At 40.4% G+C, this 14498-nt stretch overlaps 1 protein-coding gene across 1 annotated transcript; it reads left to right on the top strand.

Moving 5' to 3' along the window:
* The first annotated feature begins 797 nt into the window (after positions 1–797).
* Positions 798–11329, top strand: tsr1 (TSR1 ribosome maturation factor). The gene is made up of 15 exons (XM_008424949.3): positions 798–984; positions 2196–2299; positions 2394–2622; positions 2878–3012; positions 3124–3578; positions 4297–4441; positions 4673–4863; positions 7973–8190; positions 8282–8441; positions 8515–8625; positions 8706–8838; positions 9599–9715; positions 9839–9979; positions 10903–10977; positions 11062–11329. Exons 1-15 carry the CDS (start codon positions 858–860, stop codon positions 11238–11240), a joined length of 2520 nt encoding a protein of 839 aa, XP_008423171.2. The 5' UTR covers positions 798–857; the 3' UTR covers positions 11241–11329.
* The last annotated feature ends 3169 nt before the right edge of the window (positions 11330–14498 follow it).

The following is a 14498-nucleotide window of genomic DNA, read 5'->3' as shown; positions in this document are numbered from 1 at the left end:
TACACAGTTTATCTGTACAAATTAGTGATACTATATTGAATGAGAAGGAAATAATAAATACTTCTAAACTGTTTAAATTGTCTAAAAATGTTAAATGTAATGTTCTTGAGTATACTCACTGTTAAGCATATCAACAACATTTAAGCAAAATAACAGATTCAGTGATATGAATCTGATTACAAAAATCTTTCAGCAAACAAAGGTAATATCTTTGATATTTTGCTGACTTTTGTCCTAAATTCTTTTTTCCTTTTTGTTTCTTATCAAAATAAAATTGAAACTTTTACAATTTAACAACCATACAATTGACTTTTCTAAACTTACACTGATTGGCCAATAGATGGCAGTATAGCTCACGGAAGTGGCTGGTTTTCGTCCCGGTTTTACCATAAACGCCCTGAAATATTTGACAGCATTGACAAGAGCAGCTTTTGAACAGAAAGGGGTTAAAATTAAAGTTTAAAATTTGACTTGCTTTCTTAAAAAATTAACCGGTAGATATATAAGTTTTCCGAACAATAAATAAAATAGAATGGAGTAAAATAGAATTGAATAGAACAAACAGAACTTTCTTTATTGTCTAAGTGTGGAAATGTAGGCGTACCACGGGTAAAGCCGAAGTCTGTATTCACATTAACAAAAAAATAAAAAGACAGAACTAAGAATAACTCGTAAGTATTCCAACAGATTAACTTAGAATTGTATTTTATTTCACGAGAAACAGGAATAGACAACATAATCTGTGCTAGAACAGCATAGATGAGAGGCTTTTATTTTGAAGAATGAAACCACTATGGAGAACACGCCTCCGAGGTGACGTCAGAGAAGTCAGGAAGTAGATCGGCTTACCTTCGCACATGGTGAAAATGGCTGCGAATGAAGAGAAACAACAAGGCCACAGACCCGGCGTTTACAAACAGAAAAATAAGGGACACAAACATGGCAAACACAGGACGAAAGGTGAAATCGAAAGAGAAAACAAAGGTAGGCCCTGTTCCGTGGCGAAGTGTTACAGATATCGTTGCGTGTCTTTGTGGTTGTTGCTTTGATTGACTCACGTGTTCTGCAGTCTGAAGGAATTGAGAGGACAAGATAACACATGTTTCAGTCAGATAGTTCATAACATCAGGTTTTAGTCCGACTTCGGGTCATTTCGGGATTTTCAAAGTTCTCCGCGGGATCTACGAGCAGCTGTAGTGTGAGAGTTACAGTCAAATGTACGGTGATCTGTTCTCTGCAGCCAATGATCAAATACATTATCAATATTTGCGTCAGTACTTATAAAGACGCAAACTCTCACTTTTCCTCATTGTAACTAATACTTGTATTTAATTTTTTTTAAATAAATGAGCAATAAATAAATATTGAAACTCTTTTGTTGGGGAGAGTTGAAGTAGAAATTGAGATGATCGTTAAATTTTTACGTTTTACTTTTGAGTGCGATCTAAAATTAACTCGCATTAACATATTAATTTGGAAAATCTAATTTTAATTGCTCGTAAATATGTCCTGCAAGTGTTCGGATTTTCTTTGCTGCATTTGTTTTCATTTTCCAATAAGTAACGGATAGTTTGTGTTATTAATTTGAGATTATACAGTATTTTAATTATTTAAAGAACTGCTATTGATTAGATTTATCTAATCAATATCAATCCCTTTTGATATTTAACCACTCAACAGAAAAAGCACAGTGAGCGCAAAGTTGCAACTAGGCCTGTCATTATAATAATTTTTTGCTGGTCGATAAATTGTCAAAGAAGTTATTGCAATACATTGTAATATTGTTATTTTGAAACCATTGTCTAGGAATGCAGTGATATTGACATGATAAAGCAAGAGCGCATTCTCAAATATCAATAAACTTTGAATTCTAGCAAAGGTTTAAAACTGGAACTGGAAGACATTTTAAATACCCCAAATAAATAAATAAGACAGCAAATAAAAGCAGTAGTTGAGATGAAAACACGAGACTGGGGACTTTTGTCATCCAGTTTTTGGTAGAGAGAAAAGAGAAAAACAATAAATCACGCAGGTGGAAATGATTGAGTTTGTTTAAATTTATCATGCAATTAATTGATTTATTTCTTATTGCGACAGGCCTAGTTATAACTTCACACTCTTTGTCTTTTTTTTCCCCAGTTGTTTTCCTGATTTTAATAAGAACTTTAACGTCCTTGTTCCCGTGTTCCTCGCAGGCAGGGTGTCAGTGACGACCCTTACTAAAAAACAGAGGAAGGAGCTGAGGAAGATGGACCGACGACATAAAGCCAATCAGCTTCGGAAAACGAAGAAAGACCAGGTCCTTTCAATGCACATGAGGAACAAACTATTTAAAAATTCTGACCAGTGTTGCAAAGTTAACCTTTTTTTTTTTTCTTTTTTTGTCCCCGTAGGTTCTGATGGAAAAGCGGCGACTCGGCAGCAGGGACGGTCCTCCTCACCTGGTGACCGTGGTGTCCCTGCATGCTAATGCTGACGCCGGGGCGGTTAGCAAACTGCTACGTGGTCGAGGCGCCGGGGGCGTGGTGCACCTGGAGCGATGCGTCAGCGGCGTCGGGGACAGTTTTGGACTGATTGTGCCTCGCTTCAAACAGAGGTTCACATTTCTAAACCAGAGCACAGGTACGTTTTGTTGAATGTTTGTTATTGTGCTTTTTTTTTTTTTTTTCTAAATCAAAAGTTTGGTTTAAAAAGTTGCATAAATGAAGTAGGTTTCACACAATGGAAATATTTTTGAAGTTTTTGCACATTTTTTTTTTTTAGTTGAATTCTGCAAACTTTTTAAAATTGAAAAAAAAAAGTATAGTTCAGAATAACTATAGTTTCAGATTGTCTTCCTCCCATTTTTCAAGCTTTTCTCCTTGTTTCTCTGGCCAGATGACATGCACTCCCTGCTGGATGTTGCCAAGGTTGCAGACAGCCTGGTGTTTGTCCTGGACTCAACTGAAGGCTGGGACACTTACGGAGATCATTGTCTGTCCTGTCTCTTCTCTCAGGGCCTCCCCAGCCATGGTTGGTTCCCATTTTTTGTACAATTTGTGGAAAATTTGACACTATTTCCCTGGTTTTTGTCTTCTGAGATCTAATTTCTCCTAAATCTCTCCCCACCCTGCCCCCTTGTAGCTCTGGTTTGTCAGGGTTTGTCTGACATCTCGGTGAAGAAGAGGGTAGATTTCAGAAAAGCTCTATCAAAGATCACAGAGGTCCGGTTCCCAGACAGCCGCCTCTTCCCGTTGGACTCGGATCAAGACGCCACCCTCCTCCTCAGGCACCTGGGAAGCCAGAGGCAACGAAAGCTGGGATTCCGTTCCAGACGCTCCCATCTTTTGGCTGAGCGTGTGGCGTTCACGCCAAATGGCCCTGTGGAGGGGAGCGGCGGAGGGCCCAGCGGCCTGGGGACCCTGCGCGTGTCCGGGTACGTCCGAGGTCGTGCCCTCCATGCCAACAGAGTGGTGCACATCAGCGGGCACGGGGACTTTCAGCTGAGTCAGATCGACGTTCCGCCAGACCCTCTGCCCCTCAACCTGACCACAGTCAGAGCGACAAAACCTGGAAGGGGAAGAGATGTGGAGATGCAGGTAAACGTTAAACCACAGACATCATGGTGTACATCAAAAATTTTGTAAAAACCTCTAAAGTAAATGTAGCAGGGGTGATGATAAAATAGAGGTCACTGTAACGGTTCAAAAAGAAATACTTGTCAGGTCAGTTTATCTATATTAATAGTCTTTTATTTTGTAACTAAGCGATTATGGACAACTGAATTAAAGTTCTATTATTGGAGAGATATTACATTCTTACTTTGTGTTTCTCTTGTAATGGTCCATAAACAATCATTTTAATGAATTAAAATAAATTCACTAAACATTTTCCACATTTGTTCAGGAATGTGGAGCTCCAAAGTTTGGCACATTTTTCAAAACTAAATCTGAATAATCTTCTGTTCTGTGAATGAAATGTGTGTTGTTGTTTTTTAAGTGTTAAATCAGAGGTATAGTGATCAATGTGTGTTGATTTAAAAATAATGCTTAAATGCTGAAACCATTCATTTTAGAACTGCGATAGATTCTCACAGTATGGTAACTTTAACTAGAAATACGGCGTTTACACAAGCCTTTTTCACACAAAAGCTGAAGAGTGTGAGCAAATGTCTGCATTCAGAACAGAAAAGTCTCCTTCGCTCAGCTCCTTCAACGCGACACGGTTCAGCTTCATCCTGCGAAACAATACTTTAAAAAGTAAACGTTAAAACATCTGTAATTTTGGCGTAACATGTTGTCATTTTGTTGTTTGCAGGACGGAGATGAAAGCGAAGCCCCGGTGCGGGTGCTGATGAAGGCAGACCCGTCCAGCCGGGAGAGTCTGCAGGCGGAGGCGGAGGTGGACCCCATGGATGGAGAGCAGACATGGCCGACGGAACAGGAGCTGCTCGACGCTGAAGGTGAGGAGACGAGATCCTGAAACTGGAAGCGATTAAGAGAAGAAATTAAGATAAAAAAATTTTTTTAAATCACTGAAGACATGAGTCTTCGTAAAGGTTCAGGAATCAGTCGTACGCAGCTACTTTAGATCAAATTTTCAGTTTTCTAATATGCCTACACATGCCTGGAAGCATTTGGTATTAACTGCAGGTTAACACTTTACTCTCCTGGATGTTCGTTCCTTTGCTCAGAGGCCAGAAAGAACAAGCGTGTGATGAAGGTTCCTAAGGGAACGTCTGACTACCAGGCCACATGGATCATTGACGAAGATGAGGAGGAGGAGAATGGTGAGACAGATGAAGAAAGCAGTGATGATGATGATGATGGCGATGACCTAATGGACGAAGCTATGGATGGAGAAGATGAGGAGAATCACTCTCAGGTAAGCTGACCGATGACAGACTTAAGTTGTTCAAGAAAATGCTCATTTGGATTTAAATAGCAATAATATAATAACGTTATTTAACTCACCTGACTGCTCAGACTTAACCTTAACATAAATCCAGTTACACTGTGGAGGCCTCAGAGGATTGTTAGAGAACATGAGTGAACAAATGACATCGCTCTTATTGTTAGATATTTCAAAACCAAATCCAGGTATCCTTTGCCATGGATGAGTGAAGAAATGCTTTCATTACTCTTTCAATTGGCCGTACGAGTCGAAGACTATATAAATTTGTGTCTCTGATGTTTTGGAAGATGCCTAAATCGTTTTGATGGCGACCAGGATGGTGTAACCCACGGCGAAGTTGCAAAACGGCCGAGCGGTGCATACGTGACCCACGGACAGTGCACCTCTCTGCAGAGAGGCACTGTTTGTTTTCTGTGTCCGTCTCCAGCCTGCAGTGCCAGGCTGCTCGCCACATCACAACAATAGTGTTTGGAGCCAGAGTCCCGAGAGAAGCCTCCTGTCTTCCTGTCTTGTGAACCGAACTTCCTGTCTGGACGGAGGGAGGGGTCGAGCATTTATTTGTTTCCAGCAGTGTTTGAAAAGAAGTCGGAGCTCGGAGGGGATGGGGGTGGGGGGGTAGGGGAAGCTGGCCTTATGAAAAGGGTTCATTACGACCCGTAATTGTTAATCGCGTCCATTTGATGTCGGCATTAGCGAGCAGGAATACGTAGGTTGTACGGGGTAACAATAGGCGAAGGGGCACTTCAAATGGCAGTGATTATTATTACTGCGGCGAGGATGTTGGAGAGGTTGTGAATCAACCCCATGCTGTGTGTTTTTGGCTCATGTGTCAGACTTCTCCTGTGATTTGCCATGTGAGCGACTGCTGATGATTCATTCCTCCCACACATGCTGGAAGCTGGAAGCTGGGTCTATGAAAAGGGAGGATGCCTCAAATCCTGTCCATGCTTTGCATCCATGGCAGAGTCCTCCATTTATGTGTATGCAAAGCAAGAATTCCAACAAGTTAAGAGTGCCATATTAAAATAAATAACTTATGAAATAATTACTTAAATATGCCATTAATTTCTTAAAGCTGGTAATAAATGTAGAATTAATTGTATGTGCTTCAAATAAATGTTTTAATATTTTTTTTAAATTAGATGTAGTTATTTCATGATTTAATTAATAATTTTATGTTCCTGTGCTGAAGCACATCATGAATTAATTTAAACTGTCAACTTTAGTTGTCAAATTCAGTAGGTGGGGTTAGGACTGCTTCTATGGAGACCCTGGCATCTGATTGGCTGCTTCAGACAGCGAGCCAAGTCAACTTACTACATGCTAACTATGACTCTTTATTAGTATTTTCATTGTAGGTTTGGAAATAACTTCAATAAATGTATTTACTACAAAGTGTGTGAGCAACCCCAGCCTCTGTGTCCCTAGTTTGGCCTGAAATATCTCTAACTTATCTACAAGAGAGGAGAGATTACTGTGGTCAAACTACCACAGACTTCAGACAGGATCAACGTTAGCTAACTAGCTAACACCGGCTATCGTTGGCCGACCCTCATTTGTGAACTTATTTGAGATATTTTAGACAAAACTAGAGATACAGAGACTAGAGTTGCTCACCCAGTTTGTGGTAAATAAACTGCAACAATTTAATTATGTCGATAAAGTTATTCTAGCCAAGAATTTGACCCAGTGTCTTAGCTAACTGTATGAAACTTTATGAAAATACGCAAACTGTATGAAAATAACCAAACTTCCCAAGGAAGGCTGAACCCTATTGGGACTTGTGAGTTTGAGATGGCATGCCATGAAATAAAAGGCATTTTGAGTCTCATTCATGCCTACTCCATCTATTGAGAACCTCCAATACATCAACACATACTTCAGGAAGCACTGCTGCACAAACAGCTCTGAATAAACAAACACAGTTTGTTCAGTGGCAATAAAACAATCCCAGTTACTACACTTGGTCTGATTAGGAAGCTAAACTTGCAAAAGTATTTATTCTGTTTTGAAGCTGTTCATATTTTTTGGCACATTAGAAGAAGTTTTGATGTATTTTGCAGGGATTTAAAGAGACAGATTAACATAAATGAATTCATGATCGTGAAATCGAAGGACATGGCTATAGGGTCTTTTTAAAATAAAACAAATGTTTTAAACAGAGCTCCCGCTAAAAATTATTTTAGTAATTGACTATTCTATCAATTAATTTGGTGATTAATCAGATAAAACATTCCCACATTCCGCAAATGTTTCATTTCACCACTTAACCCATATTTTTTTTTACAATAAATACATGAAAAGATGAAAACAAGCAAATAATTAAATTCCTATTTTTAAATAAGAAGATAAGCATTTATGGCTAATATGCAATAACAGCATTTGTTTAGTGAAATCTTGATCATTACAGTGTATTGCTGTTACGTTGTTATATAGGTCTGATCTGTTGATTACTTTTTGGATTAACTGATTAATAATTTAATAGCAAGAGGTGGTTAAAAGGTGCTAAAACTTCAAATTAAGGAGTTCTGAGTAGAACACATTTACAAGCAATTTTTTCTTTTTTGTCTATATGCATTTTTTGTACAGTTATGGCTTAATTACTGCACTGAGTGCCTTGTTCTTTTTGCAAATTGCCTTTTTGTTCCTAAAAAAAAGTAGTTAATTTTAGTGGTTAATCGTCCAGTTAATGATTAATCGATTACTAAATTAGTGGACGATTATTTCATTAATCATTTCATCACGTTTAAGCTAATGTAATCTTTTTGGCCCTGGTGTTAAATAGAATTCGTGTCTGGACTAAAATGAATAAAATCTCAATTTGATCCATTTCCTGATAGCTCTGGCTATATGGTTTAGTTTTTTTGTGAATCTCTGAACTTTCCTTATTATTTAGAACAATTCCTCTTCAGGTCAATTCGACGTAAGAATATTTGTTTACACTGTGAGACAAACGGTTATCTGCCTCATTTTTGTTTCTACTTTCGTGGTTATCGCAAAACGTCAAACGATAAAAGCATCGGTGGGCGGTTAGCATTTTAGATTCAGTTCTTCTTTGCTCCGCCTCCTTCTTGCCCAGGAAACTGGTTCCCAAGCTGCTTCGGAGGACGAAGACGACGAAGAGGAGGAGGAAGAGGAGGTGTGCTCCGCAGAGAGAGGTGGAGCAGATCAGCGGTACGACGATAACATGGACGAAGCAGCAGAAGAAGAAGGCCTGAAGCGCTACCGGGAGGCTCGATCGCACGAGTTGTTTCCTGATGAGGTGGACACGCCCCTCGACGCTCCAGCTAGGATCAGGTCAGCGACCTTTCATGTGGGAGGAGACATACTTTAAAAAGAAAAACGCCAAAAAGAGAGAAAAAAAAATAACAGTTGACTCATCCCGCAGATTTCAGCGCTACAGGGGCCTGAAAAGTTTCCGCTCCTCGCCTTGGGACCCCATGGAGAACCTGCCTCTGGATTATTCACGCATATTCCAGTTCCAGAGCTTCGAACGCACTCGCCGTAGAATCCTGGCGGAGGCTGCGGCCGATGAGGACGGAGCCATGGTATCAAAAAACAATCAAACAAACAAAAAAAGACCCAGCACTTTCCTTTCTGACCGCATGTCCTTGCCTCCAGGATGGCTGGTACGTCACGCTGCACATCATCGACGTTCCTTTCTCCATCATGGAGAGCGTCCAGTCTGGCAAGCCCCTGGTGCTGGTGTCTCTGCTGCCGCACGAGCAGAAGGTATCGTCTCCGTCGGAGCCGCAGACTGCGCGGCGTGCTGCTTTCTGGACTCATTATGAATTGTTTCCCACTTGGAACAGATGTCAGTGATGCACCTCTTGGTGCAGAGGCACCCCAGCAACACGGAGCCAATCAAGTCCAAGGAGGAACTGGTGTTCCACTGTGGGTTTCGAAGGTTCCGGGCCTCCCCTATATTCTCTCAGCACACTACAGGTGAAATATTTAGTCATCAAGCAGAAGTTTTAAATGTTAACCACATTTTTTGTCGTCTTATGGCATCAGTTCTTAATGTGTTTCATTGGGAATTTATGTGACCAATGAACCAACAAATTAGAACATATTCTTTTAAAAGTCCATTATTTTTCCAATCTTTTTGCTTTACTTACAGCTGCAAGTTTTGTGGTGTATATTTCCACAGCAATACTGAAATCATTTATATATATATATATATATATATATATATATATATATATATATATATATATATATATATATATATATATATATATATATATATATATATAAAAAAATCTATAATGTCACAAAAACAAATTTTGCAAGACAGTTCCAGAAGTTATTGCGATAAACCATAATGTTGTTTTGAGACAATTTCAAAGGAATATAATGGTATAATAAAGCAGTTACATCCTCTCAAGAATCAATAAACTTTAATTTCTAACGATCATTTAACGTAATTAATCGCGCTTCTGTTTGCAGCCATTTTCATGTGTGAGTCTTATTGTTGAGTTGGGAGGCGTGGCCAACAGCAGCTTATTTAAATTTAAAGAGACAAAGCTCTAAAACAGCTCATTCTAAAATCTCATTATCTAAGGATGATTAGTGCAAAATAAAATACAACGAACATGTTTTTACACAGCCCATAGAATAATTTTGCAAACCTCTATATATCTGTTCCCATACATTTTTTTAAAAATTATTTGGCAAACGAATAAAGTATTGTCTTGTACTCCAGCTGACAAGCACAAGATGGAGCGCTTCCTGAGGCCGGATGCCCCCACCGTGGTGTCGGTGTTTGCCCCCATCACCTTCCCTCCTGCAGGAGTGCTGCTCTTCAAACAGAGAAACGACGGTGAGATCATCACCGACTGGTTTTTATTCAAGTCAATTCTGTGTTCTGCTGGAATTTCAGTCTTCAAGTTGACTCCCGTCGGCTCGTCTAGTGTCGCTCTGAGTTGTTTGTTTTGTTCTGCAGGCGTTCAGGACCTGGTGGCTACAGGTAGCCTGCTCAGCTGCGACCCGCGGCGCGTCGTCCTGAAGCGGATCGTGCTGAGCGGACACCCTTTCAAAATCAACAGGCGGTCAGCCGTCGTCCGCTACATGTTCTTTAACAGAGGTGAGACGACGGCCCATTACTCTTTTTCTATACGCTGTCTGCAGAAATATTTACTGGATGTTAAGGGTGCACGATGATTATAGGCACGATAATTATCGACCCGATATCAAGAAATGAAAACATCCGATATAACGGGTAGCACTGTTAGCACATTCGGTGGCGTGGCTTTGTTTGCTTATTTTTTTAATAAAGCATTCCAGCCTGAGACGTTCACACAATTCAAGTAGGTCTGTCAAAATCAATTTTGCTGGATGATAAATTGTCCCAGAGGTTATTGCGATAAACGATATTGTTTTTTTTCCAGAGCATTTTCAAGTAGTATAATAGTAATGGCCTAATAGAGCAAGAAAACGTTCTCAAAAATCCATAAACTTTCAGTTCTAATGAATATTTAACACTGAAACTGAAAGACATTTACAATATCCAAAATAAGTAAAACAACAAATAAAATAGATTATGAAGTATTTGTAAACAAAACTGTTCTTCAAAAAAAAAAGGCTAGTTGAAGACTTTTATTATCCGCCAGTCTTTGGTAGAAAGAGAGAAAATGACGACTCATGCTGATGGAAATCATTGAGTTTATTATAATTTATCATGTGATTTATTGCTCATTGCAACAGAACTACGTTCAAGCAGCGTTGGTATAATTGGAGAAAGGAAATGACTCGGTTATGATATTAATAATAGCTAAAAGCGAATTATACTTATTACCACGTTACAGAAATGAAAACATTAAATACTGACTCCCCAACTGGAAACTTCCAACTCCATGTGAATGCAGCGTAATACAAAGGGAACATGGCAGCTGCAGTTTGGAACTTCTTTAAGGTTTCAGATGAAGACAATACGGCTATTAGTTAAAAGGAGAAAAGTTATTATGTGTTTCTGCTAGATTTTATTGTTTTTGTTCGTTCCTGCAACAGATGACATCATGTGGTTCAAACCGGTGGAGCTGCGGACAAAATGGGGCAGGAGAGGCCACATCAAGGATGCTTTAGGTGAGGAAACGGCCAAATTCTTCTCGTTTTCTAAACCCTTCTCGCCAATGGGACTTCTAAATATTTTTTGCTTCATCATTCCAGGAACTCACGGTCACATGAAATGTGTATTTGATAATCAGCTTCGCTCCCAGGACACCGTCCTAATGAATTTGTACAAGAGAGTGTATCCTCACTGGACATATGACCCGTACGTTCCCCCGCAGTTACCTTGGTTCAAGAAAGAGGTGACCATTGAAATGGATGACTTGGATATGGAGTAGAAGAGTAAAAATAAAACACGAGAGACGGATGGTGTTTTGAAATGTTTAAAAAGTGAAAAACTTATTAAATAAACTAAATATCTTGCTAAGTATGTGTTTAGTTCTTTGCTGCTTTTGACTTTTTTGAACCACTAGATGGCAGTAATGAATAAGTAATCATACATTTTTACTTTCAAAATCAATTTTTGCTGATAAAGGTCAAGCAGATGTGATGGAAGACCAAACAAAGAGCACTGTGTTATTATTATTATTATTAATCCCAATTAATGATTAAACAAATGCAGGACCTGTTGCTACAACAACTTGTAACAATCTGAACATTTCGTCATCCATCATTTCAATCTTTGAAGTCACGCGTGTGCAGCTTTCAGCCGCATTAAAACGTAACAAGGACAAAATAATTACACAGAGATGATGTGATATTTGAGGAAGTGCAATCACGGCACGAGAACTCCCAAGTTGTACTTAAAGTACAAGTTCTTGTCTGCAATCAATGAATTATGTTTCAGAATTCGGACAAATAGCAGCTGTCAGGTTGTATTTATTATCGTTTATCATAGCCATGCTTCAGTGGATTTTGGTCCAAAAGGAAAAAAAAAGGGGGAAATGAGAGAGAGCCTATCAGGGTGAAATAAATCACTGGTTTCAGAATGAGCCTGATGCAGAAAACAATTGTGGAAAGTACAAGATTAGGCATTTTATAAGCTGTTTCAAAATACATGGCAGTGCCAACATTACATCAGTTTAAAGGCAGGGGGAAGAAAAAGGAATGGAAACAACTGTTTTCCAAGCAAACTGTTCTTGAAGTCCCTCTCAAAAGTATTCATACCTCTGGATCTGTTTCACATTTTGACATTACAGGAAAAACTTCAGTTTTACATGAATAATTTATTTGTAAAGTCACTTTGGATTCAAACTTTTTTTGACAAACGGTTTAGCTACAGCTGCGATTTATCTAGGGTTAGGCCTCGTTTAGCTTAGCACAGCTAGAAAGTACAAACTGTGGCCCTGGTTTCAAAAGGGGGATGGAAAAGATTCATTTAAAAATGTTGCCACACTTTACCAATTGAATTCAGTTTTAGACTTGGACTGGATCATTTAAGCTCATGGATTTTATCAGGAGACAAAAAAGTAGCTAGTTGAGCATCCAATAAAGGTTTCCTACTATTTTTGCTCCATCCATCTTTACCTATGGTCAGCTTCTCTGTCTCTTCTAAAGAAAACCATCCAGACGGTGTGATGCGGCTGCCACCATGTTTTATGTGTGCTCAGGATCCATCCATCCATCCATCCATCCATCCATCCATCCATCCATCCATCCATCCATCCATCCATCCATCCATTTTCTTCCGCTTATCCGGGGTCGGGTCACGGGGGCAGCAGCTTCAGAAGGGAGGCCCAGACTTCCCTCTCCCCAGCCACTTCTTCCAGCTCCTCCGGGGGAATCCCAAGGCGTTCCCAGGCCAGCCGAGAGACGTAATCCCTCCAGCATGACCTGGGTCTTCCCCGAGGCCTCCTCCCGGTGGGACGTGCCTGGAACACCTCACCAGGGAGGCGTCCAGGAGGCATCCTTACCAGATGCCCGAGCCACCTCAACGGGCTCCTCTCGACGTGGAGGAGCAGCGGCTCTACTCTGACTCCCTCCCGGATGACCGAGCTTCTCACCCTATCTCTAAGGGAGAGCCCAGCCACCCTGCGGAGGAAACTCATTTCGGCCGCTTGTACACGTGATCTCGTTCTTTCGGTCATGACCCAAAGTTCATGACCATAGATGAGGGTGGGAACGTAGATCGACCGGTAAATCGAGAGCTTCGCTTTTTGGCTCAGCTCTCTCTTCACCACGACGGACCGGTACAGCACCCGCTTCACAGTAGACGCTGCCCCAATCCGCCTGTCGATCTCCCGCTCCCTTCTTCCCTCATTCGTGAACAAGATCCCCAGATACTTAAACTCCACTTGAGGCAGGACGACCCCCCTGACCCGGAGAAGGCACTCTACCCTTTTCCGGCTCAAGACCAGGATATCGGCTTTAACTTCTTTGGTCAAAAGATGACATTTTGGTCTCACCTTGTTGCACATGAGCCTGAATTTTGGCAAACTTTAAAGGGTTTCGATTCTCATCTCCGTTCGGCGCTCCGTCTGGAAATTCTCTAATTGAGCTTGATTTCTCCGATATAATTTCAGCCATATGGAGAAGTTGTGAACTATGATGTTGATTTTTTTTTTTTTTTTGGTGCTGTTTCAGAATTGCAGTGATTTAGTAATTTACTAAAACGATTACTTGAAGGTATTAGAGCAGTGGTTCTTAACCTGGGTTCGATCGAACCCCAGGGGTTCGATGAGTCGGTCTCAGGGGTTCGGCGGAGCCTCTGCAGCGGAGGTAAAGACACTTGTGTAAAGTGGTGATAACGCGCCGCTTTGCCATCACTTGCTGCAGAGGATCACGTTACATTGCTTAGCCAATCGGAGCTGCGGAGGAGCACTGTTTGAAGGAGTACCACTCTCGGCATGGATTTGAACTTGTGTCTTTATTTACTTCAGCAAAGCTCACAGTTTTTGCCAAATTCTGTAGTCTAAATCTACTCCTTAGTCGCATCTTTTCAGGGTTGCTACTGCCTTTAGTGGCGTGGGGGTGGTAACACAACTAATATAATTACATTCCTAAATCAGAATACCGCAAAGTATTTTGTGTGTTGGGGGCGGGGGGAAGAAGGGTTCGGTGAATGCGCATATGAAACTGGTGGGTTCGGTACCTCAAAAAAGGTTAGGGACCACTGTATTAGAGTAACGGGAAGTGAACGTCACACTTTTCGGATTTTTATTTGTCAGCATTTTAAGGCCACGCGTTGTCATCCTCTCATCTCGTATTCGTGAGATACTGTGTTTTGGTCCTTCGCATATCGTCCATAGATGAGGCGTGTCAGTCGTTTTCATTTTGGGCCACAAACAGCCGGTTGTGGTAGAATGTATTGGTAAAACTTGTGTATTTGATTTGTGTCATTGTCGTCTTTTCACAGTGATGTAATTTGGCAAAAACTAAGTTGACAAAATAATATTCACGCACACAACTGAACCATTTTTATGGCCCTCTAGAGTTTACAGCAGGGATCTGCAACCTGTGGCTCCGGAGCCGCAAGTGGCTCTCTGGACCTTTTCGCAATGACTCTTCATAGCTTTGACTCAAAATGATAAAAGAAATACTTTAAGTTTTAAAAATAGATTTAATAAAAAAAAATTTAATGCGACAATGTAATTTCT

The sequence above is a fragment of the Poecilia reticulata genome, chromosome 13 (assembly GCF_904066995.2).
Source record: "Poecilia reticulata chromosome 13, P_reticulata-male-v2, whole genome shotgun sequence".
Classification (NCBI taxonomy): domain Eukaryota; kingdom Metazoa; phylum Chordata; class Actinopteri; order Cyprinodontiformes; family Poeciliidae; genus Poecilia; species Poecilia reticulata.
This window is presented reverse-complemented; position numbering and strand designations above follow the sequence as displayed.

What these genes read in the sequence shown, in the direction of transcription:
- tsr1 (XM_008424949.3), top strand. Translation starts at nt 858, where the DNA reads ATGGTGAAAATGGCTGCGAATGAAGAGAAACAACAAGGCCACAGACCC. An exon ending in ATTTCTAAACCAGAGCACAG is followed by an intron (nt 2,623 to 2,877) that starts GTACGTTTTGTT and finishes TTCTCTGGCCAG; the next exon opens with ATGACATGCACTCCCTGCTG. An exon ending in TCAGGGCCTCCCCAGCCATG is followed by an intron (nt 3,013 to 3,123) that starts GTTGGTTCCCAT and finishes GCCCCCTTGTAG; the next exon opens with CTCTGGTTTGTCAGGGTTTG.